General features: G+C 51.1%; 1 protein-coding gene and 1 long non-coding RNA gene across 26 annotated transcripts in view; one reads left to right on the plus strand and one right to left on the minus strand.

Moving 5' to 3' along the window:
- NFASC (neurofascin) overlaps positions 1 to 26475 on the plus strand; it is a 68020-nt gene that overhangs the window by 25370 nt on the left and 16175 nt on the right. For 8 of the 25 annotated variants that reach the window (XR_015278997.1, XM_086861780.1, XM_086861779.1 and 5 more), the window contains 19 exons: positions 1983 to 2094; positions 2699 to 2883; positions 3448 to 3579; positions 4104 to 4247; positions 5065 to 5176; positions 5275 to 5441; positions 6166 to 6313; positions 6906 to 7030; positions 7834 to 7869; positions 8672 to 8773; positions 8877 to 9074; positions 10071 to 10141; positions 11142 to 11364; positions 12240 to 12355; positions 13446 to 13650; positions 15370 to 15492; positions 15988 to 16161; positions 18428 to 18457; positions 26014 to 26280. Coding sequence is in view for 24 of the 25 variants with exons in the window: in XM_086861780.1 (XP_086717906.1) it covers positions 1983 to 2094; positions 2699 to 2883; positions 3448 to 3579; positions 4104 to 4247; positions 5065 to 5176; positions 5275 to 5441; positions 6166 to 6313; positions 6906 to 7030; positions 7834 to 7869; positions 8672 to 8773; positions 8877 to 9074; positions 10071 to 10141; positions 11142 to 11364; positions 12240 to 12355; positions 13446 to 13650; positions 15370 to 15492; positions 15988 to 16161; positions 18428 to 18457; positions 26014 to 26280 (2670 nt within the window). In the remaining variant the exon portion in view is untranslated. The remainder of the gene's footprint in view (positions 1 to 1982; positions 2095 to 2698; positions 2884 to 3447; positions 3580 to 4103; positions 4248 to 5064; positions 5177 to 5274; positions 5442 to 6165; positions 6314 to 6905; positions 7031 to 7833; positions 7870 to 8671; positions 8774 to 8876; positions 9075 to 10070; positions 10142 to 11141; positions 11365 to 12239; positions 12356 to 13445; positions 13651 to 15369; positions 15493 to 15987; positions 16162 to 18427; positions 18458 to 26013; positions 26281 to 26475) is intronic. The other 17 variants (XM_086861785.1, XM_086861782.1, XM_086861783.1 and 14 more) reach the window with 11 other exon arrangements.
- LOC147649407 (uncharacterized) lies at positions 5893 to 15476 on the minus strand. Its single transcript, XR_015278999.1, has 3 exons — positions 15390 to 15476; positions 8993 to 9209; positions 5893 to 8178 (listed from the first exon to the last, which is right to left on the minus strand). It is a non-coding gene; the product is annotated as an uncharacterized LOC147649407 (long non-coding RNA).

Genomic DNA, 26475 nt, shown 5'->3' on the forward strand with positions numbered 1-26475 from the left:
TTTTTTCCTTTTAATGGAATTAAAACCCCATTTTGACCCTTTTCCTCTCTTTTTTTTGGCAAACCTGAGGCTGTTTGAGCCTGGCCGTGCCGGGGCTGAGAAGCTGGGATGCACCAGGATGGGCACATCCCTGGAAAACAGAGCTGACAGAGGAATTTTAGCTGGGAAAGGGACAGTTGGCAGCTCTGGGATGAGAATTGGATATTTCTGGGATGATCCCAGTTCACAGCAAAGCTGGGGAGCAGAGTCGATTTTTAAGCCGAAATAAAGAGCCCTTGGATTTATTTTTCCAGCTCAGACCCATCCAGAGGGATGAGGGAAACCTTGACACTTCCAGCTGGAACTTCTACATGCTCAGAGCCTCTGGTTCTCAGGGAATTTCTGGCTGCTCCCTGTTAGAAACAGCAAAATACTTATTATTTATTGATTTATGTTTATTATTTATTAATTATTATTTATAAATGGCGCTGTGCTGAGGCAAAAATCTTTTTTTTTTCCTCCATGCTGTCCTTAGGTTTATTAAAGCCAGGAGGGTACTAATTAATCTCCCTGATTTTTAATTGCCATCATTAATACAGACTTGTAAAATCCGGCTTGCTCCGCTTGGCTCTTCCAGTTATCTCACGGGATCTGGAGTGGGAATAAATCCTGATCAAAGCCAATCTTGGCTGATAAAAGAATTAATTCCTGCTTTTCTGATTGTGGTGGAGGTTTGGGAGCTCTGCCCTGTGATGGGTTGAGCTGGTTTAACCGGGAATGAAACTTTCTCCGGGAGCAGGGATGCAAACAGACCCGGAGAACTCTGGATAAAACCGAGATTTTCCTGTGCTGGGAATCCATTAATCCATAACTGACTAAACTGGGAGCGCATGAGTTTGTGGGGGCCGCGGGATGTGGGTGCGGAACCAATTCCAAGGATTCCATGGATGAATCCTGGGCTTGGGTTTTCCTTCCCTAAGGTGGGAATTCCAGGATGAATTCCTCTCCTCACTCCCCTCCTCTTTCCCCTGCCGCAGCTCTGGAAGTTTCTCAAAATTCCCAAAATCCTGGTTGCCTCCCACTCATGGAGTCAAGGAAATTTTGGGGCATCCTAAATCCTGCTCCAGCACCGGGATGGTCTCTCCCCATGGATCACTCTAGGATTTTTTGTTGTCCCTGTTCCCATCCCATCCCTTTCCTAATCCCATAACTCCCATCCCTGCTACTGCTGCTTTCCCGCCCATCTCATCCTGTTTTGTCCTCACTGATCCCGATCTAGGTCAATCATTTCACTTCTTAATGGAATTTTTTCCATGAATAATTAATTTTTTCGCCCTGCAAAGAGGCCTTCACTGTGTGTGGATCCGTAGGGAATTGTCTCGTGTCTTCCCTTTGTTTTTTTCCCGTTAAACTTCCCTGTCCAGCTCTAAATGGGTCATTCTGGTGGCTGAGCTGTCCCTTTCCAAGGGGAACCATCCTTCCAGGCCTCCAGGAAAGCTGGAAAACCTCCTTGGTGCTGCTGGAGACCCAGGCTTGCTCCATATCCTGGAGATTTCCGTGGAAAAGCAGCTCCGGGTCTGAATAAACCCTTCCCATGCCCATTTTTCCTGTTGTCCTTTGTTATGTGTTACATCCATCAGTATTTCCCAATTCCATCTGATTCCAGCCCACTTTCCAGAGGCAGGGAGGGCAGGAAAAGCGGGAACTGATGGAATGGGGACCGTCTCCAGCGCTCAGCTCCCCCTGCCGCTCCTTCTCCTCCCTGCCGGCCAAACTTCCTCTCTCTCTCCCCTTCTTTTATTTTTTTCAATCCCAAATTTGTTTGGAGCCCTCCCTTCCTTTCCAGGCGCAATCCCGGGTGAGTTCAGAATCCCAGGATGGCCGGGGAGGTGACGCTTTCCATGATTTCCTGGAGACTTTTAAAAGACCCGTGTTTTGTTTTCTTTGTTTGTTTTTTTTTGTTTCGTTTTGTTTTGTTTTTCCTTCTCTCCCACTGATTCCAGCCCGAGGGATCACGGAAACCACTCCCAGCTTCATGTATCCCTACGGAACTTCCAGCAGCCAGATGGTGCTCCGAGGGGTGGATCTCCTGCTGGAATGCATCGCCTCCGGAGTGTATGTACCACGGAGAGGGTGATCCTCAGTGATTCCCAGCAGGATCGGGGCATGGAATCACCCCTGGACTGGGAAAAAGGGATCATTCCCTCCTTTTTAGTTGTTAACAATGCTCCCAGAACCTGCTCAGCACACGGAGCTGAGGCTTCCAGGTGTTTTCAGATCCTTATCCAAGGATAATTCCCCACTGGTTTGTCCTGAAGTTTGGGAATGTCCTCGGAGCTTCTCACCACACTGGGTGGGAGGGCATTCACGTCCCTCAGAAGTGTCCTGGGCTCGTGGTCCTGCCCAAACCATCAGAGCATGGTCAGGCATGAGCTTTGAGGTCCCTTCCGCCCCAAACCATTCCAGAATTCCGTGATCCTGCATTCCCAGGGGGATCAGGAGGAAAGCGCTGTTCCCGGAATGCTCCAGGCTGTGGTTTAGGGGTGGTGGCGGGAAGGAGGGTGATGGGAATAAGGGTGGACCTTTAGCTCAGACCTTCCCCCTGGGTTTTAGTGGTTCCCAAGATGGGAATTTTACTGTTATTTTGGAATAACAATTCCTTACTTGAGAATCATACCCTTGCCTTTGGAAAAGCTCTGATCCACTCCCCTCTCCTCAGACCAGCACCGGACATCATGTGGTTCAAGAAAGGCGGGGAGCTCCCGGTGGGCAAAACCAAGCTGGAGAACTTCAACAAGGCCCTGCGCATCTCCAACGTGTCCGAGGAGGACTCTGGGGAATATTTCTGCCTGGCCTCCAACAAGATGGGCAGCATCCGCCACACGATCTCGGTGAGAGTGAAGGGTACGTCGACTTTACCTTCCCTCTTTCGGTCCTGGCCGCCTGCAGCAGGGAGGGGACGTTCATGGAATGCTGGGAAGGGACAGTGGGGCCTTTCCCTGTGCCTGTGTCCTTCAGGGAATCATGGAAGGGGTTAAAGATCATGGGGTTAAAGATCACCCACTTCCACCCCCTGGGAATTCCACACATTCCATGTTGCTCCAAGCAGCATCCAACCCAGCCTTGGACACTTCCAGGGACGGAACAGCCACAGGTTCTCTGGAAATTCCATCCTAGACCCTCCCCATCCTCTCAAGGAATGATTCCATCCCAATATCCCATCTAAACCTTACCTTTCTCAAATTAAATCTTGTCCAAACGGCCCCAAAAGCAGCGGGAGATGGGATCCCACTGACAGAAATGGTGGTGGGTTTGTGTGGCCAAGGAGAGGGAAAGGGGGTCTCCTCCTTCACCAAATCCCGGGAAAACCAGGATTTCCATCTCCTTCCTCCCCCAGGGAGCGTGTGAGGGGGGATTTTGGGGGTGGTGCCGCTGTCCCTGTGTCATCGGGGTGGGGCTGTTTTCCAGCTGCTCCCTACTGGCTGGATGAGCCGGAGAACCTGATCCTGGCCCCCGGCGAGGACGGCAGGCTCGTGTGCCGGGCCAACGGGAACCCCAAACCGTCCATCCAGTGGCTGGTGAATGGAGAGCCCATCGAAGGTGAGTGAGGGAGAGACTGGGCCTCCTTCTCCAAAATCCCAGTAAAAATTCCAGCCAACGATATCCCGGCTGAGCACAAGCCAGAGTGACTTCCTCCTCCAAAATCCCAGCCAAAATCCTGACCAATGATATCCTGGCTGAGCATGAGCCAGAGTGACTTCCTCCTCCAAAATCCCAGCCAAAATCCCACCAAATTCCCAACCAAGGATCTTGTGGCTGAGCACGAGCCAGAGTTGCTTCGTCCTCCAAAATCCCAGCCCAAATCCCAGCCCAAGTCCAGTCACTGATCCCGTGGCTGAGCAAAGGCCGGAGCTGCTGCTGGGCTCCAGCTCCCACATGGGCTCCACGCGAAGCCCCAGCTTGTCTGGGATGGGCCCAGTTCACCCCGTGGCTCCCAGCTGTGGCTCTGGAGCTCACACACCATCACCGGGTTTGAGCCGGGCCGAGCTGGGAAGACGCTCCATGGTGTTATGTGGTGGATTTCCATTCGGAATCGAGTCGAAGGAGTTGTTCTTGCTTTGAAGCATCTCCCCCCAACCCGAGCCGGGAGGTGGCCGGGGACACCATCGTGTTCCGGGACACGCAGATCGGCAGCAGCGCCGTGTACCAGTGCAACGCCTCCAACGAGCACGGCTACCTGCTGGCCAACGCCTTCGTCAGCGTGCTGGGTGAGTCTGCGGGAATGGGAACATCCAAACCTCAAATTTCCACGGAATCCATGGATGGGTTGGGTTGGAAAGGACCTTAAAGCCCAGCTCAAAGCTCACCTTAAAAGGGTGGATGTGGCACTTAGTGCCAAGGTGGTGTTGGGTCGTAGGGTGGACTTGATGATCTTAAAGGTCTTTTCCAACCTTGCTGGAAATCTTTTCCGATCTTTTTCCGAGCAGTTGGTTCTGGGATTCATCTAAAATTCCACTCTCTTGCCATGCATGGGGGATGGAACCTTCCACTATCCCAGGCCTTGGAAACTTCCAGCGATCCAGGGGCAGCCACAGATTCTCTGGGAATTCCATCCCAGCCCCTCCCCACCCTCCAAGCCAGGAATTTCTTCCCAATATCCCACCTAAACTCTCCTATTTTAGTTTCAAATCATTCCCCTTTATCCTATTACCACATTCCCGTGTAAAAGTCACTCTCTTGGTTCTTCCAAGTCCTCTTTTCCCTGCAAAAGTTTTCCATGGGTTTTTCCCTTCGCTGCTCTGAGGGAAGGCACAGAGGCACACAGGCTTTGGAGCAGGAATCCGTTGTCATGGATTCAAACCAGGCAAAGGCTGGGCAAATCCAGGGATATGAGTCACAAAACCAAGCTGGAAGGAGAGGGAAGGGGAGGTGAGAAGGAATGGAGAAGCTCTACTGGGTTTTGAAACTGTCAGTAGGAAAAGTGAACAAAAAAAAAAACAAAAAAAAAACATGGAAAAGGCTGGGAAAGAGCAGCAGAATCCATTTTTTCTCCTTCTCCATGGTTGGAATTTTGGCTGTTGGCAGATGTTCCCCCCCGGATCCTGGGGCCCCGGAACCAGCTGATCAAGGTGATCCAGAACAACAGGACCCGCCTGGATTGTCCCTTTTTCGGGTCTCCCATCCCCACCCTACGCTGGTAAGAGCCAGATCCCGCCCCGCTCCATCCTGAGGGGTGGGAAAGGAGGGGTTTCCTGCTTTTCCTTCCCTTCCAACAGCACTTTGTGGTGTTGGGAGGTTTAAGAACGGCCAGGGGAACATGTTGGACGGAGGCAACTACAAAGCCCACGAGAACGGGAGCTTGGAGATGTTCATGGCTCGGAAGGAGGACCAGGGAATCTACACCTGCGTGGCCACCAACATCCTGGGGAAAGCTGAGGCCCAGGTCCGCCTGGAGGTCAAAGGTAGGGGCACTGAAGCACCAAAACCTTGGATCTTCTGGAAGTCGCAGCAGAAATAGTTGAGGTCAAAATCTTGGATCTGCTGGAAGTTGCAGCAGAAGTAGTTAAGGTCAATGTCTTAGATTTTCTGGAAGCTGCATCGGGAATAATCTTTGAGGTGAAGGGGGTTGGTTGTGGCTGATCTGATCTTCCAGCGGGTCGGAGCTGGGAGCCTTAAAATGGTGGAGATTCCATTTTAATGTTGGGAAAACCGAGGCTGGGGGTGGTGGAAGGGCTTGGGCTGGGTCTCAGGCTGGGAGATTCCATCAGCAATGCCAGCACTGACGCCAAGTGTTCCTCGGGGTCAGCTGAGGACAGTGAAACATTTTTGGAATTGTTTTTACCCCACTCAGCAAATCTAGCTGCTGACTTAAAAAAAAAAAAAGGTTTTTTTTAAAGGCTCAGCACGAATTAATGATTCATAAAATTAATTTATTTCTTCAAAGCTGGACAAACACCCCAAGTGTGCTTGTCCTTCCCAAGTAACCCCGCTCTCCGTTGAGTCCTTGATCCAAGGGATCCAGGGTGTTGGGACATGATTCTTTGTGACCTCCTGCTGACCCCACCAGGACCATGAGGGGTCCTGAGGAGTTTGGGACATAACCCCTGACCCCATGCAGACCCCACCAGGGCCATGAGGGGTCCTGAGGAGTGTGGAACGTGACCCTTTGTTTTTGACCCCCTCCAGACCCCACCAGGATTGTGAGGGGCCCCGAGGACCAGGTGGTTAAGAGGGGCACCATGCCCCGGCTCCACTGCCGCGTCAAGCACGACCCCACGCTCCGGCTCATGGTCACCTGGCTCAAGGACGATGCCCCTCTGCACCTGGGGAACAGGTCTGTGCCCAAAAATGCCACGGATTTCTCTCCCAGAATTGTTTGATTTTTTATCAGAACATTCCAGGAGTCCCCAGGGATAAATATTGAGTTCCCACCTGAGCAACATTTGATGTTTTTTGACACTTTTAATCTCATTGACTCCCTCCAGCAATTCCAGCTGATTTATCAGCAAATCCAGACTTTGCTGCAGGTTTTATTCCTGGATATCTTGGGACATCTTCATAGAACCTCGGAATTCATAACGAGCCGCTCCAAAATTAATGTTTCTCTGCTGTGGCTGGCACAGCTTTAATTTCCTTTCTGTACCTGACTCCCCTTTCTTGTGAGGCAAGATCTGATCCCAGGGTGCGAGCCCGGGGTTGGCTGTTGTCCTAAAAATGTGATTATTCCCCAGATACACCGCAGGGTGCATGATTCCTTAGGAAATGAGCTTTCCCAGAATAACCCAGCACATCCTTAGCTGATAAAACCTCCAGACCGGAGATGTTCTCCTGCTCTGGTTGGGTTTCCCAGCTGGATTTTGTCAGGGAACATCCAGCCTTCAACTAAATACGTTGGGGCAGAATTTTGGGATGCTGTTTCCTTGAAGGATGAAGAAGGAGGAGGATGGTCTGACGATCTATGGCGTGACTGAGAAGGACCAGGGCGATTACACGTGCGTGGCCAGCACGGAGCTGGACAAGGACTTGGCCAAGGCCTATCTCACCGTGCTGGGTAAAGCCCTCCTGACCCCACAGCTGAGTGCTTGGCTTTGAGCGGGACACCCCCACCTCCAGATCGGGCTGGAAGGGGGGTCTGAGCTCCAGGATTGTCCCCTGGATACTCAGGGAGATGCTGGCAGAGCAGGGGTTCCATTCTTGCAGGATTCGCTGCCTCGTCTCAGATGATGGCACCGAAATGGTGCAAAAAAATCTTGGCATTTGAGGGCAAAATATTAAACAGGAATGGCTGCACACAGCCCAAAGTATCCCCAGGTAGATGTTGAAGATCCATGAGAAAAGTCCTAAATTTGGGGGTGAATTCAGTGGGGTGTTGGGGTGCTGAGTGGGATTGGGGCCGAGCCAGCTCCTCCTGGCCCTGTGTCCCCTTTGTGTGTCCCCTCTGCAGCACAGCAGGGACAAACTTCATTCCCCTTTTGTACCACTGCAAGCTCTGCTTGGCAAGCATGGATTTGTCATCCCCCGGCCACCTCAGATTCCTGGGAATGCCACAACCTGCCAGTGCCCCTCCACAGCTGGAACAGGAATCCCAAATCTCAAATAATTCCCCTGGGCTTGATTTATTTCCCGTCCTTTCCCCTAATGGCTCATTAACCCCACATCAGGCTGATATTTCCCTTTTGCTGTCAGCTACAAGTGTGGGTAAAGCATGGAGGTCTCTGGGGGAAGGATATTCCTGCTCTGCTTCCCAAACTGGATTAATTCCCGCTGAAATCTGGAACTTTATGTTTGCCAGGTTCTCCTTTGGCCACCCAAGCTTAAACTAACCCGGTTAACAAGCACTGTCTTACCTTGCAGCCGTCCCCGCTAATCGGTTGAGAGATTTACCCAAAGGTAATCGTCACTAATTCCTCGCCTTCCTTTTATTTTTCCACCTTGGTTTTGGTTTTTCCTCACCAGCAATTCCAAGGGAAAAGGGGGGCAGCTGGAAAAACTGGGGGATGATGGTTCCAAGTTGTCTTTGAAGGAGGTGAAGCTCCAAATCCTCTCCAAGTTGTCCTCGAAGGAGCTGATTTTTCCAAGTGCTGTCGAAATTGTCCTTGAAAACCCATCCATGGGTAGAAAGCTCCCGTTCCGCCACATTCTGTGTGCCACGGTGGCAGTTCCTGAGCGCGGCAGTCGCTTGAACTGTACTTGAAAATCCTGATGGGAAACAAAAACAACAACCTGCATGGAATCCCTTCATTTTTACCTGGAATTTATTCCCGTTATTGCACGAGCTGGTCCTTGTGATTAAAAAAAACAGGGAATTTCTATCAAATTTGTGTTTCCACTGAAGTTTTGTGTCCTTTTCCTGCTGTTCATTTGTATTTCTCTGTGTAAGGTCACAAATCCCCCTAAACCAGCACCTGGTGCTTCCCCCACCATTATTTTTTGGGGAAAGGCAGGATTTTTCCTGGGAAAGGCAGGATTTTTCCTGGAAAGGCAGGATTTTTCCTGGGAAAGGCAGGATTTCCAGGCAAGACACTGTCAGAAATTACCACATTTGTATTTTAAAAATCACTCTGGTCCCCTAAAGAGCTGCAGGATGTGGATTGTGCCCTGGAGCATGTCCTGCCCACAGGGCTGAGAGAGGTGATGGGAACTGGGTCTTGCTCCTGGGACAATTCCAGCCTCATTTATCCCATTCCAACAGAACGACCTGACCGGCCCCGGGACTTGGAGCTGACGGATCTGGCCGAGAGGAGCGTGCGGCTGACGTGGATCCCTGGCGATGACAACAACAGCCCCATCACAGGTCTGTCCCCTGTCCCCAAAATCCCCGACCCCCTCCCTCTTCCCAGCGACGGAAAATCCCTTCCCATCCAAACCCTTCACCCACCCCTTCCCGCTCTTCCCAGACTACATTGTCCAGTTTGAGGAGGACCGCTTCCAGCCGGGAGTGTGGCACAACCACTCCAGGTATCCCGGGAGCGTCAACTCGGCCGTGCTGAGCCTGTCCCCGTATGTGAATTACCAGTTCCGGGTGATCGCCGTCAACGACGTGGGCAGCAGCGTGCCCAGCCTGCCCTCCGAGCGCTACCAGACCAACGGGGCACGTGAGTTCTTCCCAGGCCTTTTGTCCTTGGGATCCACCACTCTCCATGGAGGATCTTCCCTCCATTGCAGGAATAGGCTGGCAAGGGCAGCGGTGGAATTTTCTCTGTGGAGTTCTCAAGCCTGTGGGTGATGTCCTTCAGGGAAGCAGATTTATGTAGAAGTCACTAGTTTATTTTTAAAAAAACCCTGGTTTTCCTTCTCTTCCTTAAAGGGAAGATTCCTAAAGGAATTCTTCCAGTCCTTTCAGACTACAGGAAGCTCGGAAATCTGTAGGAAAATCAGACTCAAGTGCAAATATTGTTAATTATTGGCCGCTGTTGAAGCTGGTGGATGCTGTGGGGGTGGCGAAGCCCTGGCACAGATTATCCAGAAAAAATGTGTCTGCCCCATCCCTGGAATGTCCAAGGCCAGGTTTGATGGAGTTTGGAGCAGCCTGGAATAGGGGAAGGTGTCCCTGCCTGAGGCAGGGGGTGGAATTGGGTGATTTTAAGATCCCTTCCCACCCAAATTCCGTGACAAAAGAGCCAAACAAGCTCCAATCCACAACCAAGACCTGAGTTTGTCTGCTTTGTCGGAGAATATTTGGGAAAATTCCAGGCGAGGAATTCACAGGAATCGCAGCAGCTCTGCTGCATTTCTTCCTTTACCCGTTCGGGGAGATTTTTTTGGAGGATCTGCTGGCATCTAGTGTTGGCTCCCAACAGTGCCCGCCGTGTTTCAGGCTCGAAGTGACAAAACTCTGCTCCCTCCACAATGGTTTCCTTTCAAAGATTTAGGACATTTAGGGAACAAAAAAGAGCCTCCTAAATAAATGGCCTGGTTTTCCAGAGGACTGAGAGTCTCGTGTCCCATTAACCTGAATGGGAACTTCTGGAAAAATCAGGCCATTAACTTGGGTCTTGGAAGGACTTTCGGCTTGCAGGGTTTTAACCGCTCAGTGGTTGTTTTTTTGACATTGAAAAATTCATTGCTTTGGTTTTTAATGTGAATTTCAGGTCCCGAAATAAATCCAACGGGAGTTCAAGGGGCAGGGACCCAAAAAAACAACATGGAGATAACGTGGACTGTGAGTTCTTCTTGGATGCTTTTTGGGATGGAGTTGCAGGATGAGGGGGAATGGGTTCAGAGTGCCAGAGGGCAGGGATAGACGGGATATTGGGAATAAATCCTTCCCTGGGAGGGTGGGAGGGGCTGGGATGGAATTCCCAGAAAACCCATGGCTGCCCCATCCCTGTGAGTGTCCAAAGCCAGGTTGAAGCAACCTGGGATCATGGAAAGTGTCCCTGCTCATGGAGGTGGAATGGAATGGGATTTCAGGTCCCCTCCAACCCAAGCCATTCCAGGATTCCATGAAATACAAAGCAGAAGTTACAGGAAAGGCTTTTTTTAGTTCTGTGATAAAAAGAATAATTAAAAAAATCCAAAATCAAATAAGCCAAAGACGTGACACCCAAAGATGCCGAATTCCAGACTCTGCTTCCCGAGCGTGCCCCGAAGCCAAGTCCTTGAGCAGCTCAGAGGATTTCTGGAGCAGGTCGTGCTTTGCTCCCTGCACCAGCAGGTGTCAGCCACAAATCAGGGATGAGCTGTGAGGAGGGCTGGAATGGCAGCGGGAATAGAGACTGAAATACAGGGATAGTAGATTATGGGATATTTATATAATATAAATGGAATATATAATTCTATATATAGGATATAATGGAATATAATTCTATATTTTGCACATCTTTGATTTATTTTATATAATATATAGATAAGGAATCTGGGCTAGTGGAAGTGTCCCTGACCATGGAAGGAGCTTGGAATTTTAAATCCCTTTCAAGCCAAATCATTCCAGGAATAAAATCCAGGATTTTGTGAATAAAATTGTCCTCTCTGGAGGACAAGAACTCTCCTTGGGGACAAAACCTTGCCCTCCTTTGGGATTTGCTGATGGAGCCTGGAATAAGACACCACTGCTGAGCAGAACCTCTGGATCTCCTTGGTGGAGAAATCCAATTGTTCGTTTTTGGGGTTTTTTTTTCCCTCCTTCTCACTTTCCCCTTCTCTGTTTCGCTCCACTGAAGCCTCTGAATGCAACTCAGGCTTATGGGCCCAACCTCAGGTACATCGTGAGGTGGCGGCGGCGGGACCCCCGCGGGAGCTGGTACAACGAGACCGTGCGGAGCGCGCGGCACGTGGTGTGGAACACCCCCATCTACGTCCCCTACGAGATCAAGGTGCAGGCTGAGAACGACTTCGGCAGAGCCCCAGAGCCCGACACCTACATCGGATATTCTGGGGAGGATTGTGAGTATTCCCTCAGCTGCAGGTGGGGTTTTGGAGATGAGCCCATCCAAGGGCAAGGAGTGCCCGGGATGTGGGTGGGGCACTGCAGGATTTGGGACAAAAATCCACTTTGAGTTTGGACAAGCAATGGAGATCCTGGACAGTAGAAGGTGTCCCTGTCCATGGCCACCAGGGCTGTGGGAGATGTTCCTGACCATGGCCACCAGGGCTATGGGAGATATCGCCATCCATGGCCACCAGGGCTATGGGAGGTGTCCCTGTCCGTGGCCACCAGGGCTGTGGGAGGATCTGGATGATCTTCCAAGAGTGTGTGTTGTATGGAGGCAAAGCACGGAGATCAAGGTTCCTCCTGCCTCTGTTTGTGGGATGGGTTAAAAATACCCAAAATCCACAAAAGTTGTCCCAAAAATAGTCAGATCTGAGCTGCTTTGCTCCAGGTCTCTCCACAGAGCAGAAGCTGTAGAAAGGAGGAGAAGTCCTTTACCTAAAACTGGATCAAAAGCAAATTGATCGAATTCCAATTTAAAATATGGAAATGAGGTTTTTTTCAGAACTTTGAGGTCCTGCTTTAGGACAGGTGAGGCAGGAAAGGGTTGGATGTGCTGGGATCCCTCACCTGGACAGGGAGGTGAGCCAGACCCTTCCCTGCAGCAGGAATTTCCGCTTTTAGCTGGATCAGGAATGTTCTCCTGATGGCTGGAGGAGCAAAATCACATTTTCTTTTCTTTCCATGGAAGAGGGTGGACACATCGTGGGGCTGCTGCTCACGGGATTTGGGAAAAGCACAGCAGGGGGTGTCCAGCTGTCCAGCTGTCCGAGCTCCAGGGTCATTCCAGGTTCCTAACAGCCACTCCGCTTTATCCCTGCCCACCCAGATCCCAAGGCTGCGCCCACGGATGTCAGGATCAGAGTCTTAAACAGCACTGCCATAGCTCTGACCTGGACCCGGGTGCACCTGGACACCATCCAGGGACAGCTCAAGGAGTACCGAGTGAGCAAATCCCAAATTCCCCGATCCCAAATCCCCGCCCAGCACTGACCGTTAACACAGCTAAACCTCCCAAAATTCCCAGCTGGCTCCCAGGGATGGAGCTGCTGGATGTGGGGATGACAGAAAACTTCCTCTGCTCGCCAGGAGCCGTTGGGTTTGGGGCAGCACCAAGGATTTGCTCTTTGGGGTGTTGGAGTGAGGTTGGGGACATCTCCTGTTGCTTCCTCTGGGCTTGGCTGCAGGATTTGGGATGCTCCAAGAAAACTGGGAGGGATTGGGATGGTCCTGACCACCAAGCAAAGGGGCTCTGAGAGAGTGACCCCAACCAGGTCAGGTTTTGTGTCATCCCCAAAATACTGACAGCATTTTTTACTGATCAACAACCCCTGCAAAGCTTAAACTCGCAGTCAGGACTAACTGGGTGCTAAACCAGCGTGGTTCCCTGTTTTTCCAGATCTTTCCAGGTTTATATTTCATTTTTATCTGTCTTTCTGGATTTGTATCTAATATTTAATATTTGCTGCTGATGCACAGAGGATGGAACCATTCAAACCAAGCCAAACCCTGAGCAGGGCCCTTCCCCAGGCATTAAAACATTCCCAAAACCTCATGTCCAGCAAAGAATGCCAACATTCCCAAGCCGATCATCTACTTTTCCTGATTCTGGGGGATTTTTTGTATGGATTCTTGCTTCTGCATGAAATAGGATTTACACTCAGGAGCTGGAATGGGAGATTTCCCAAATTCTGGCTTTTATTTGTGCCTGGGTGTGCCCCACCTTTCCTTGTCCGCCACTGCTCCGAGTGGAAAGGGAGAATCACTTGGATTTTAATCCTTGGGAATTAGGAACAGCTTTAGTCTGAGCCCAGTGGTTTTACTCTGTGTTTTGAGAAGCTCTTAACCCCCTGCTCAGCCTCTTCCTCAGGTAACACCCCCGATTTTCCTCAAGAAGCTTCACTAATTCCTCTAAAAACTTCCACAACCTCAAGCCGCCCTTAAAGGCAAAATTCTGCTTTTTAACATCTAAAAACCCAAAAAACCCCGCGATTAAACGGGAAAAAGCTTCACCTGGCCTGCCTGTTTCTTGAAGGCCTATTTCTGGAGAGAGAGCAGCTTGCTGAAGAACCTTTGGGTCTCCAGAAAACGGCAGTTTGTGAGTTTTCCTGGAGACCGCAACCGGGGCACCGTGTCCCGGCTGTTCCCCTACAGCAACTACAAGCTGGAGATGGTGGTCACCAACGGCCGAGGGGACGGGCCCCGCAGCGAACTGAAGGAATTCCCCACCCCTGAAGGAGGTATGTTCCCACTGGGAATTTTTTCCCACTGGGAGAGGTTTAGGTGGAGCAGATCCAAGGGAGCTGAGCTGCAGCTGAGAAGGGGTTTTAGCCGAGCGTCACCTGGGTGCTGTCGCTGTCGGTGACGCCACTGAAGGCACAGCTGGATTTGGCTCCTGACCCCTTCAGCATTCCCAAAAATCCCTGTCAGGTGCTCTGGACATCTCAGCCAAGAAGATTTTGGGCTGAACAAGAGAAATATTTGCAAAACCCTTTCCTAAGCATAGTTCTGTGCCCTTGATTTGCTGCCTGAGCTCTAAATGTCCCTGAGCCACGGTTTGGGGACGTGGCAGCGCTTGGATCCATCCCGGAAAGGGCAGGAAAACCTTCCCAGGACCTTCAGGAATCACCAGTTCCTCCGCCAGGCTTTTAAGGCAAGAGCACCTCGTTCTTGTGTCAAGGATGAACTCAAGGGTTTAATTTTGTCGCTGGCACAGGAGCTATTTATAGACATGCCGATAATTCCGAGTTGGAGCCGCAATTCCAACAGCTGGAAGTGACTTTTCCTACATCACAGGAGGGAACTCAGGCACAGAAGGTCACAAAAATGCAGGAAAAGATTTGCAAGCCTTGTCTCAAAATATTTTAGGGTCTCCCCTTTTCCTCCCCATCCCACCCTGATGTCTTTCTGCCTGTTCCTTCACAATTCCTTGGAAAAATCCCCATTTTAAAGGATTTTCTGTGGACAATTGAGGTTGTTTCAGAGGAGAGGGTTCAATTCCTGTAGGTTTTGCAGGCAGAGGCATTGTGACCCTATTTCTGGGGGATTTATGCTGGCTTTGGACATTTGGGGTAATGATAAGGACATGTGGGTAGCGTTAATTAATAATTACACTGGATTTCACTCTTGTCATTGGGAAAATGTGGATTTTAATTTTTCCTACACCACCAAGCCCTTTTATCGACTCAAACTGACATTGAGGAGGCTGAAGGATATCCTGAACAACTAAAAATAAATCCCTGAGCTCTCCCATCTCTCTTCCCCCAATTAAGACAGCGCAATTAGGAGGAAATCAGGAGAATAATTTAACTCCAGGCTGGATAATTCTTTCCTTCCTTCAGTAGTCAAAGCAGCGATAATCCCAAGCATTCCTTAGGGCGAGGAGCACTGGGCAGCAACTCCTTGGGGGGAAATCTCTGGAATTCTGGTTCCCAGTGATTTTTTGGGATAAGAGAAGCCACTTTTAGGGGTTCAAAGAGAGGAATCTTTGGGATGAAAACCTTGGGATGGGAGCTGGGTATAAGGAAGGTCAGGAAATTTGGGTCCAACAGAAGTAGGGCTGGAGTTAAGAGAAGTTTTCAGGATATTTTGTGTTTCTAAGGGAGAAATTTTGGGGATGAAAACCTTGGGATGGGCAGGGCGTGTAAGGAAGGCCGGGAAGTTTGGGTCCAAGAGGAGAGGTGGAGCTGGAGCTGCATTCCAGCTTCTGTGGCATCACTGGAGAATCCCACGGGATTTGGATCACACTAGAGCTGCTCTGTTTTTCCTCCCTGCTGAAAACCCCACCTGGCTCAGAGATTTTGGGATAAATCCCGGTGTGATCCATTCCGGGTGTTTCTGTGCGGGAATTCCAGGGTCTCCAGGGCGTGGCCCAGCCCGTGGCGGGTGCAGCAGTGTGAGGTTCGTTACCCCGTGTGTGTTTTCTCCTCCCTCCCCTCTCCTCCCCGCTCCTCTCCAAGTGCCCAGCTCCCCCAGGTACCTGCGGATCCGACAGCCCAACCTGGAACTCATCAACCTGGAGTGGGATCACCCCGAGCATCCCAACGGGATCATCACGGGATACACCCTCCGATACCAGCCCTGTACGTCCCACATCTTCTTCCCGGTGATAAATCAGGAAATCCTTCCCTTCCCGCTTTTTGCCAGGGCAGGGAGATCTGTGAGGAACTGGAGACTTCCACAGTGGGAAAAACTGGTGTTGGGAAGGGTGGTGGGTGCTCAGCAGCTCCTCAGACTCAGCTTAGGAGGGAAAATCAGCTGCATCTTGGATTTGGGAAGATTTTGGGTGCAGCCAGAGTAGTTTTTTGTGCTCATCCAAACTCAAGATTTAGGAAGTGATACCCCAGGGCGTGGGGCAGTAGAAAGCACCCAAAGGTTCCCCCCAGCAGGTCCCCAAGCCAGTCACCAAGTGCCCCAACCCAGCTGTGTTCAAGAGCAGCAGAGCTCTGAGCCTCACAGTGGCCCCACAGTGACCCCACAGTGACCCCACAGTGACCTCACAGACCCTCCAGGGGGTTAGGGATGAGCTGCACACCCCAGGAATTCCTGGCCCAGCCTGCCCTGCCTTCCCTCTGCAGTTAACGGCACCCGGAAGGGCCAGACGGTGGTGGAGAACCTGTCCCCCAACCAGACGAGGTTCACCCTGCAGAGGTCAGACCCCATCTCCCGCTATCGCTTCGTGCTCCGCGCCCGCACCCAGGTGGGAGAGGGAGAGGCCCTGGCGGAGGAGTCGCCGGCGCTGCTGGATGAAGGTAAGGGCAGCACCCGGCTCTGCCGAGGGGATGGAGTGGGACAGGATGTGTCAAACCCAAAAAACAGCATGGTGGCAGGCCATGGAACAGCTCAAAAATGGCATCATGACAGGCCATGATAAATCTCAAAAATGTCGTCGTGACAGGCCCTGGAACAGCCCAAAAATGACATTGTGACAGGATGTGGCAACCCCCCAAAAGTGGCATCATGGCAGGCTGTGGCAAATCCGAAAATGGCATCGTGAGGGGCCAGGGAACAGCCCAAAAATGGAACCAGGGAATCCAAAAAACAGGAGTGTGACGGCCACTGAGGTGAAGGTGGCCAAAGGTGGCAATAAAAACCCAGCTGAGGTGACCTGGGGGCTCTCCTGTGCTCCTGGGAAGCCCCTGGCTGTCCCCCAGGGTGGGACATTCCTGGTGTGCCCTGGAGCAGGAGGATATTTGCTGAATTTATGTTTTATGCCAAGAGAGGGCAGAGTGAGATGGGATTCTGGAAGGAATTCCTCGCTCGGAGGGTTTGGAAGCACGGGCACGGAGAGGTTGTGGATGCTGCTGCATCCCTGGAAGTGTCCAAGGTCAGCTTGGAGCCACCTGGGATGGTGGAAGTGTCCCTGGGTGGGACTGGATGAGATTTCAGGTCCTTTCCAACCCGAACCAATCCGTGATTTTGGGATCTCGCTCTCTTTGTGCCGAGGGTGAAGCTCTGATTTGTCCCTCTGTTTCTGTGTGAGCTCAACAGGGGCAGCTTTGGGGGATTTTTGGGTGTAGGGACCTCGGTGCCACCTCCCTGTCACCCCAGGGGCGTCACCCGACCCTAAAAGCCTCCAGAGCCCAAATTTCAGCCCCATAATTAGATAAAACTCCTGGTGCCACCTCCCTGTCACCCCACAGGTGTCACCTGACCCTAAAAGCCTCCAGACCCCTAATTTCAGCCCCATAATCAGATAAAACTCCTGGTGCCACCTTGCTGTCACCCCATGGGCATCACCCAACCCTAAAAGCCTCCAGACCCCCAATCTTGGCCCCAATAATCAGATAAAACTCCCGTTGTGGAACATCCATCAAATTTAAGTGGAAGTTCTGGAGCCCCGAGGGAACCAAGGGCGGCTCTCTCCCCTTCTTAAGCTCGGCTGCCAGAGCTGGGATTGGGTTAGAGCTGGAATTTAATGGGTTTTCTCTCCTTCCTTCATCCCAGCTAATGGCTCTGAGTGGGGAAAGCGATTCCTGCCCGGATCCAGTGGGAATAAAACCATTCCCGACACCCCTGGGGTGGGATCCAGCAAAATTTATTGGATGTGGGGGAGAAAAAACAGCCAAGGAAAACATAAGAGAGGCCTGGAATTACTTTAAAAGGAATTTTGAGAACTAAGGGATTGGATTGAAAGCTGAATATTTTTAGCTGGTTCACACCCAAATTTTGGAGACTGATAATAGAGAGATAACAGTTGTGGTGTATAAATTTTAATCGATTTGAATCAGTTTTATGTATTGGAAATATCAGGTGATGCCCAAACCTGCTGGACAAGATAAGGAATCCTCTCTGCGGGGTTTGGGGTGAGGATGTGGCACCGGGTGCCACCAAAAAGACCAAGTTTGGCCATCAAAAATCAAAAAATTATCAAATTTATGTAATTTACTCCCATGTAGCAGAAACTCGCCCTCTGAACAGGGGGTGCAACAGGAAATAGGTGAGTTTTGCTCGCTTTGATGTGACTTCCTGCCAAGCTGAGGGGAAGAGGATGCTGGAATTTAAGGAAAAGAAGCAGATTAAGGAAATTCAACCCATTAACGTGCTCCGGGGAGGTTTTCTGCTCCCCATGCAGAGTTTAAATCAGGTGGGACGAGCAAGGAAAAACCCAGGTGACATTTGGTGTCAAAACCGGTTTTTGTTGGGATTAGACCTAAACACCCGCTTAAGTCCTCGGTTTGACGGCACCATTGTCACCTCGATGCCACCGCTGTCACCTCAGTGCCACCCCTGGCTCCTCTTGGGTGTTTAACCTGGATCCAGGCGTGGTTTATCCCAGACTCTGGTGTGGTTTATCCCTGATTCCTGGTTTATCCCAGATTCCTGGATTCCAGAGGCTGTCCCAGGTTGGATTTAATCACATTTCTCCCCCCCACCTCCACTCTCCGATGACTCCGAGTGTCCTGGCGGCGCGTTGGGGTTGTTTGATAAATTCCTGTGTTTTTCTCTTTCCTCTTTCTCTCCGTTTTCCTGTTTTTCCCTCTCTCTCTCTCTCTTTCCCTGGTGCTGCCTCCGAAGCCACACCAAGCCCAGGTACCGTACCCAGAGGTAACCGGCATGGGGGCAACGGAGCTTGCCAATTAAGCTGCCAATTAAGCCGAAAAGTTCATTAAAACCCTTCCAATGGCCACGCCAATTGGGCACTTCAATCATTCCAGGCACAAAGGGGACCAGGGCGGTTCCACAGCGGGGCAGGCGAAGATTAAAAGGTCTCTAAGCCAGGCTTAAAAGCCTCTCAAAATCTTATGAAAACCAAACCATGGTGGCCACGGGCTGGGTGAGCCCAAAGGAGAGTCAAGTTCCCATTAAAATGGGTTTTTTCCCTGTTAAAGATGTTTTTTTTCCCTATTAAAGAAGGTTCCTTTCCCTATTCAAGAGGGTTTTTTTTTTTTTCCTATTAAAAAAGCATTTTTTCCCTATTAAAAAGGGTTTTTTTCCCTATTAAAAAGGGTTTTTTTCCCTATTAAAAAGGGATTTTTTTTCCCCCATTAAAGAGGGTTTTCCCCTGACAAACAGATTTTTTTTTTCCTATTAAATATTCTTTTCAATATTAAAATGGATTTTTTTTCCCTGTTAAAGAGGGTTATTTTTCCTATTTTAACAGCTTTTTTCCCCTATTTCAGCAAGGATATTTCCCCCTATTATAGAAATTTTCCCCATTAAAGAGGGTTTTCCCCCTATTTTAGAGGGATTGTTTTCCCATACTAAAGAGGGGGGTTTCACCTATTAAAGGGGTTTTTTTTCAATATTAAAGAGGGGTTTTTCCCTATTACAGTGGGGTTTCCCCTATTATAGAGGCTTTTTTCCCTAATAAATCATTTTTGCCCCTATTAAACAGGGGTTTTTCCCCTCTTAATGAAGTTTTTTTTCTCCTATTTTAGTGGGGGTTTTTCCCCAATTGAGAGGTGATTTTTTTTTCCCAAATAAAAGAGATTTTATTCCCTATTAAAGACTTTGGTTCCCTCTATTAAAGACATTTTTGCCTCATAAAAGAAAAGGGTTTTTCCCCTATTAAAGAGGGGTTTTCACCCTATTAAAGAAGACTTCCCCCCCAATTTTAGAGGGTTTTTTCCCTATTAAGGAGGAAGTTTTCCCTATTAAAGAATTTTTTTCCCTATTAAAGAGCTTTTCCCCCTCTCACAGAGGATTTTTAAGCCCAGCTCTGCACAAACCCCTCTCCCTTTTTAACCCTCGCCTTCCCTACCCCACAAAACATTTCTGGCTCCGTGGGGCCCTTCCAGCACCTGTGGGATCGCAGCTGGAGATTTGGGATTTTTTTGGGGATTCCCCATAGGTCTCCCAGGGCTTCGATCCAGGAGATTCCTCCCATTCCCGGTGTCCATTGGAAGGGTTGAGCGGGAATTCGAGCTGTGCATGTTCTGCATGGAGCCTTCTGCTGGCTTTGCCCTCCTCACTATTCCCAAAACGTGGGAGCAGGGAGAGACCTTTTCCAGCACCAGGGACAGCTCCTCCTCCTCCCGCTTCCATGGAAAACCCGATCCCGGTTATCCCAGCGCCGCCCTGCATCGCCCCAACACAATTCCAGGTCACCCAGGGAAGGATTCCCGCTTCTCACAGACTTGGAAAATTCTGATTTTCCTACATCTAACATGCATTTCCCACATTCCGAGCAGCGCGAGAGCCTTTTCCCAGCTCGAGAATGCGGGAATGGCCGATCAGGGGGTGCAGCCAGCCCCGAACTCATCCCAAAAAAAACGCTTTTTGGGAGCAGCAGCAGCTCCTGAATCTCCACACTGAGGGCTCTCAACAGGTCCTGCTTTGTCTCTGCATATTCCAAGCAGGAACAGCTTCCCAGGGAAGGTTTTCCCGAGGGATCCAAGTGCAGGATTCACTTTCCTGCCTCGTGGATGTTCCTTTTCCTTGGATTTTATTGCAGCGATGTCTTTTCCTGATGTTATTTTGCTTTTTTTCCCCGCTTTCCTGAAGAAGTTCCAATCTTTCTCCTTCCTGTCTTTTTCTCTTCCTCCACCTTTCCATAGAAAAAAATGAAGAGGAACAGATTGATCAGGTTTAGGTGGTGGAGACCTGAAAATGCACTTAAAAATTCTGGAAATGCACATAAAAATGCTGAGAATTAACATAAAATCCATGGAAATTAACATAAAACCCCTGAAAATGCACATAAAAATCCTCAGGATTGAGACCACCCTCCAGCTCCTTCTCCATCCAGGGTTTGGCTCATCCACCAGAATCCAGATTTTCTTTGTGGATCAGGATCACCTCAAGTTCTTTTTCTGCTTCCAGAGGGTCTTCCTGAACTCTGGAATCAGCCTGACCTTTTCATCCTCCCAGCACTGAATCATTCCCAGCTTCATTTCTTGCCCCACTGGAGTTATTTGTGATTTTGGGGATAATCCTCCAATAATCCAGAGCCCACTCGTCCATTTTCCCCTTTCCAAAAGGAGAAATAACACTTTGGAAAGGGCTGAGAGTCGGGAAGTGGAGCTGGAGGTTGGGAATTGCTGCCTCATCTTCCTCCCCATTCCAGGCTCCAGGAGAGGACTCAGGGCACGGAAAAATCCCTCTCCCATCCCAGAGCTGGATCTCGTTTCTCCTCAGGCTCCAGAGGATGTTCCTTTTCCCAACAAACCCAAGGAAATGCTCCCTGACCTTTCCCATCTCTGCCGGCTGACCCAGATCGGGCAGGTTTTTATGGAATTTGTCCTGAATCGCAGAAAAATTCTCTTTTCCACGTCTGGTGCTGACAGGGAATGAAAAGGTTCCTTTTCCAGGGGAAACCTGACACAGGCGGGGTCAGGGCCAGGAGGAACCGGAGCAGGTGATGGAATCGAAGTGAAGTGCAGGGATTTTCCCTCAGGAGAGGCTTCACCTTCCCTAAGCCAGGCTTTGGACAACAGGAGAGGAGATTTGGGAAAAAGAGAAGACTAAAAAAGAGTTTTTATTTATACTCTGGGCGAGAAAAAAAATCCCAAACTGGATTTTTTTATTTTCCATCCTTAGGGAAAAAACTTCATCAGAGACCACAAGGAAATCAGGATTAGACTCAGAGGGAAAATCCTGACTTTTCTCTGTCCATAAATTTGAGGAGAAAAATCCCATTTTTCATTTCAGAAACAGAAGGAATTGCTGAGCCCTCTCTTTCTGCTCCAGCACCCCCTTCTCTTCTCTGATTTCTTCTCTTTCTACATCGGATTTTCAGCACTTCATGGCCAAGGATTCCCAATTCCATTCTGTTGGTAAAAACCGGGAGAATTAAAACTAAATCTCTGCCGATATCCTCGGCCCAATCAGCAAAAATCATGAAAAATTCATCCCAATTTTTCCAAGCCTCATTATTTTGTAGACACACCCCAGGGAAAGCTGTTGCCACAGCCCAACAACACATTAAAAGCACCCTTAAATAATTAAAAAGCAGCAGAGATTGGGATTGTTCCCTGCATTTTGAAAAAAAAACAAAACAAAACCACTTTTTACTGAATTATCCCAGCAGGATTTGTGAATTTTCCTTAGAGCTTCTCTTAAAAAAAAATCCCGTTTTTCCTTTTAGGATTCTCTCTCTGTTTGGGATTTTTTCCCCCCCTAATCTGAGCTTCAAACAGGTTTTTGTGGAAGGTTTGGACTCTTTTTTTACTGCTCCACTCCTGGCTGGGGAGGCAGCGAAGAGCTCAGCATCTCTCATTAGTGAAATTATTAATTGCTGCATCCTCAATCCATCATCTTGCCCCCATCCTTCCCTGAGAGGGAATAATGGATCTTGGAGATGGAAAAAGCCTTGAAAGGGAGGCAATTAAAGAGCTGAGTGCTCGTTTGGCTCTTTCCAGGAAGATGGGCCCAGATAAAATTGAATTGCTGCTGATGGTTTTAGTCCGAATTTCCTGGGTGATTTCTTCCCGATTGGAGCAATTCCCAGGTGTTTTCCCACCCTGGGATGGGGGAAGTGGCTGCTCTCTTTTGGAAAAGGGGGATTTTCACCCCATCCCACAAATTCCAGGTGTTCCCTCCTGTACCCAAACTTTCTGTCCAAGCCCTGGGAATGCAGGAAAACAACTCCAGCTCCTCCCCAAATCTCGGGAATGGTGCGGCTGGAGCATCGCGGCCGTTTTTAGGAGGATGGGTGGGATTTCCAGGCTTTCCAAAGGTCTGGGAATGCCAGCCTGGGTCTCCTAACTCCCTCTGGGACCTTTGTCACTCCTGGTGGCAGCAAGAGAGACCCTGGGAATGGACTCTGGGATCCCTGAGATCCCTTTTTTTCCCAGGGGATATTGGATCCTTGAGATCTCTGAAATCCCATTTGATCCCTGAGATTCCTGAGATCCCTCTGATCCCTAAGATCCCTTTTCTTCAGGGGATACCAGATCCCTGGGATCCCTGAAAATCCACTTGTTCCCTGGGATATCTGAGATCCCTGAGATCCTTTTGATCCCTGAGATCCCTCTGATCCCCAAGATCCCTTCTCTTCAGGGGATATCAGATCCCTGAGATCCGTGTGATCCCTGCAATCCCTTCTCTTCAGGGGATATCAGATCCCTGGGATCCCTGAAATTCCACTTGATCCCTGTGATCCTTTTGATCCCCAAATCCCTTTTCTTCAGGGGATATGGGATCCCTGTGATCCCCACCATCCCTCATTAGGGGATGGATTTCACAGCCTAGCGAACACCCCCGATCTCCCCCACCCCAAATCTCCCAGCTGAGCTCTCCTCCCGCCCCCATTTCGGACTGAAACCCAAACGAGGCCGCAGCTCCGCATCCCGGGGCTGTTCAGGATCAAATCCCAGCCCTCCCTCTCCCTGGGAGCCGCATTCCCATCCTCCCCTCCCCGAGTTTTCCAGCTCACCCCATCCCACTCTTCACCTGGCCCTGCTCCTGCCAGGATGATTTCCATCCCCGCCATCCCCTCCTGGATCCCGCTCGGGAGCCAGCCCGAGTTATCCTGATGGGAAGTGACGGCTCCGCTCCCGGGGATCGCTTCCCCCAGAGCCGGGGAAGTGGGGCAGGGAGGACAAATCCCGCCTGGAAAGGCAGGCAGCTCATCCCGCTGCTCCAGGCGGGGCAGAATCCCGGAGGATTTGGGTGCGTGAGGGATGCTCAGAGATCCCGCACCAGGAATAGCGAGGCTGGGATTTATCCCGGATAATCTCTTCCCCGTCTGAACTCTGCAAGAGAATTAAAGCCGAATTTCTGCCGCTCCTGGGAGGCGCTGGGAGAGCCCCGATGGAAGCTGGAAAGCTGTGCCAGGTTTTCCGCCGGCTCCCGCCTTCCCCAAAGTCACTTTGTGCCTTTTGAGGTCTCGTTTTCCTCCGAGGGGAGCCTGGAATTCCCACGGGAATGCCGAGCCCGCATTAGCTGCTCACTGTTCCCCGCCTCCGGCGCGGCTCCATCCCGTTAATGGGGACATTAACCCGGCGACACCAATCTCTTAACCCCAAAAAGCCGCCAGCAATCGGCGGGGATGGATGGGGACAAATCCCAGCGCAGGAAAAGCTTTTAGCGCCCTCGGGACCCCGAAAAGTCCTTGAGGAACAAACCCAGAAGGGCAAAACTTAAAAAAAAAATCCCCTTTTTATTTTGTTGTTGGCTCCCCACGAAGACGCGAGGGCAAAGCCGAGCCTTTGGATGTGTCCCCTCCCTGTCACCTCCCCCTGCCCGGGCTGGACCCCCGGGCTGGGGCAGGGACGGGCTGCGGGTCGGAGTGCATGAGATCGGGATGTGTGCGGACAGGACCGAGAGGGATTTTGGGGTGATTGTGGCTGCCCCTGGGGCTGGGCTGGGGTTTTTGGGGTGGCTGTGCCTGCTCTCGGTGGCTGGGCTGGTGCTTTTCAGGAGCTGGGACTGCTCTGGGGGCACCTCTGGGTATGGATGAGGCTTTGGGGTAACTGTGGCTGCTCCTGGGGCACTTTTGAGGAGCCAGGAGTGCTCTGGGGGTATCCCTGAGGCTGGCCTGGAGTTTTGGAGCGACTGTGGCTGCTCTGGGGACACATCTGGGGCTGCGAACGGAGTTTTGGGTGAACTGTGGCTGCTCTTGGGGGCACTTTGAGGAGCTGGGAGTGATCTTGGGGCACCCTGGGGCTGGGCTGGAATTTTTGAGTACCTTGGGGTGCACCCCTGACCTGGGCTGGTGCTTTCAGTTGTTTTTCAACTCCAATTTTGGATCACAGACGGACTGAGCGAGCTCCTGCCCCTCTCTGCCTTTGGGTGCCGAGTTTCAGGGCTTGGATCTCCTTGGGCATGGGCGGGGTGGGAAGGGAAAGCCTGGCTTGGTCCTAGGACTGGTTTTAAAGTGCTTCCCTAGAGCTGGTGTGGTTTGGGGACAATGTTTATAAAATCTGCCTTCCTTCGCCCATCAGAGGGATTTGGAATCCCGTGACCCGCAGGAATAATGGTGATAAATGTAATTTAACCTGAGCGTCCCGGGGTGAGTCCCCTCGGAGTCACCTTCGGTATTTGGAGCAGAATTCCGGCTGCGTTTTCTGCTGGAAGGTTCCAGCTCCAGCCAGCGCCCCCCTCCCTCCCTGTGGGACCCTCACCGCACTCGGGGTGCGTTAAAGGACACATTTTCCCCTTTCCTTGGAGCGCATTCCCGCTTTTCCTTGGCATCACAGCCCAAGTGAGACAATTCACAAACGAATCGCTCCCAATTATCCCCCTGGACAGCTCCAGGCGCTCCAATCCCTCACTGAAATGGAAATAGCGAGGGACGGCGCTGCCCCAGCCCCATCTCTCCCTCCCCCGCGAGTTAAAACCCTCTCAAAGCTGCTCCTTTGAAAAAAAAGGAAAAAGCTGGGAAGTTTCAGGCTGAGCTGGCAGCTCCAAAACCGCTGGAGGTGTCGTCCGGGGGCAGCTGGATTAATGGAATTGCGGCTCGCCCGACAAATGGGATTAGAGCTTTTTCCTCGAGCTAAATCCCATTTCCTGGGATGCGGTGGGACAATGGGATGAGGACAAACCTGCGCCTCCCCTCAGCTGCGTTTTTCCAGGCTCTCCGTGCTGGTTTATCCCAGAGGAGTGGTGGGCAGGGAAAAGGCAGAGGACAAGCAGCTCGTTGGGATTGGGATCAAACTGGGGGAGCAGGAGCAGCCCCAGCACCTCTCCCAGCCCCTGGGATGGGCTCAGGGGGACAGGGGTGGGAAAAGGGGCTCAGCCTGGCATTCCCAGTGGGATTTGCTCCTGTGCTTCTCCCAGCTCCTGGGATCAACCCAGGTCATCCCTGCATGGGGACAGGGACGGGAAAAAGGGGTTCAGCCGTGTGTTCCCGATGGGATTTACTCCTACACCTCTCCCAACCCCTGGGATGGTCTCAGGGTGCCCTTGCATGGGGACAGGGGTGGGAAAAGGAGCTCAGCCTGGCATTCCCATTGGGATTTACTCCTGTGCCTCTCCCAGCTCCTGGGACCAATCCAGGCCATTCCTGCACAGGGCCAGGAGCAGGAAAAGGGATGTTCCCAGTGGGATTTGCTCCAGTCCCTGGGATCAGCCCAGGCCATCCCTGCATGGGGCCAGGGGCAGGAAAAGGGGTCCAGCCGTGTATTCCCATGGGATTTGCTCCATGCTGTGCTGCTCTGGGGCCGGCAGTGCCCGGGGGACGCCACCTCAGGTACAAAGCCGGTGTTTCCCTCTCCCAGAGGCAACTGGGCCACCTCCAACCGCAGTGGAGGAAACCAGTCCTGAAACCAGTCCTGAAACCAGTCCTGAAATCAGCCCTACAATCAGCCCTACAATCAGCCCTACAACCAGCCCTACAACCAGTCCTACAACCACCCCAACCACCACCGACACCACAACCACCACCACCACCACCACAACCACCGTCAGCACCGCCGCCAGCACCGCCGCCAGCACCAGCGCCGCTGCCGAGAGGGCTCCGGCAGCCACCACCAGGCACGAGTTGGGTACTGAGCTTTCCTTTTCCTCTAACCCCTCTCTAACCCTACTGGGACCCTTCCCTACCTCGATTCTTTGGGATATCAGGGGAAATCGGAGCCGTCCCATGCTCCAGGATGGGAATCTGGGTGTACAAGTGGGAATCTGGAGGGTTCTGTGCCACCGGGGAGTAACCCAGCCCTGCTGGAGGTGTGGTGATGCCG

This window comes from Cyanistes caeruleus, chromosome 24, assembly GCF_971803275.1.
Source record: "Cyanistes caeruleus chromosome 24, bCyaCae1.hap1.1, whole genome shotgun sequence".
NCBI lineage: Eukaryota > Metazoa > Chordata > Aves > Passeriformes > Paridae > Cyanistes > Cyanistes caeruleus.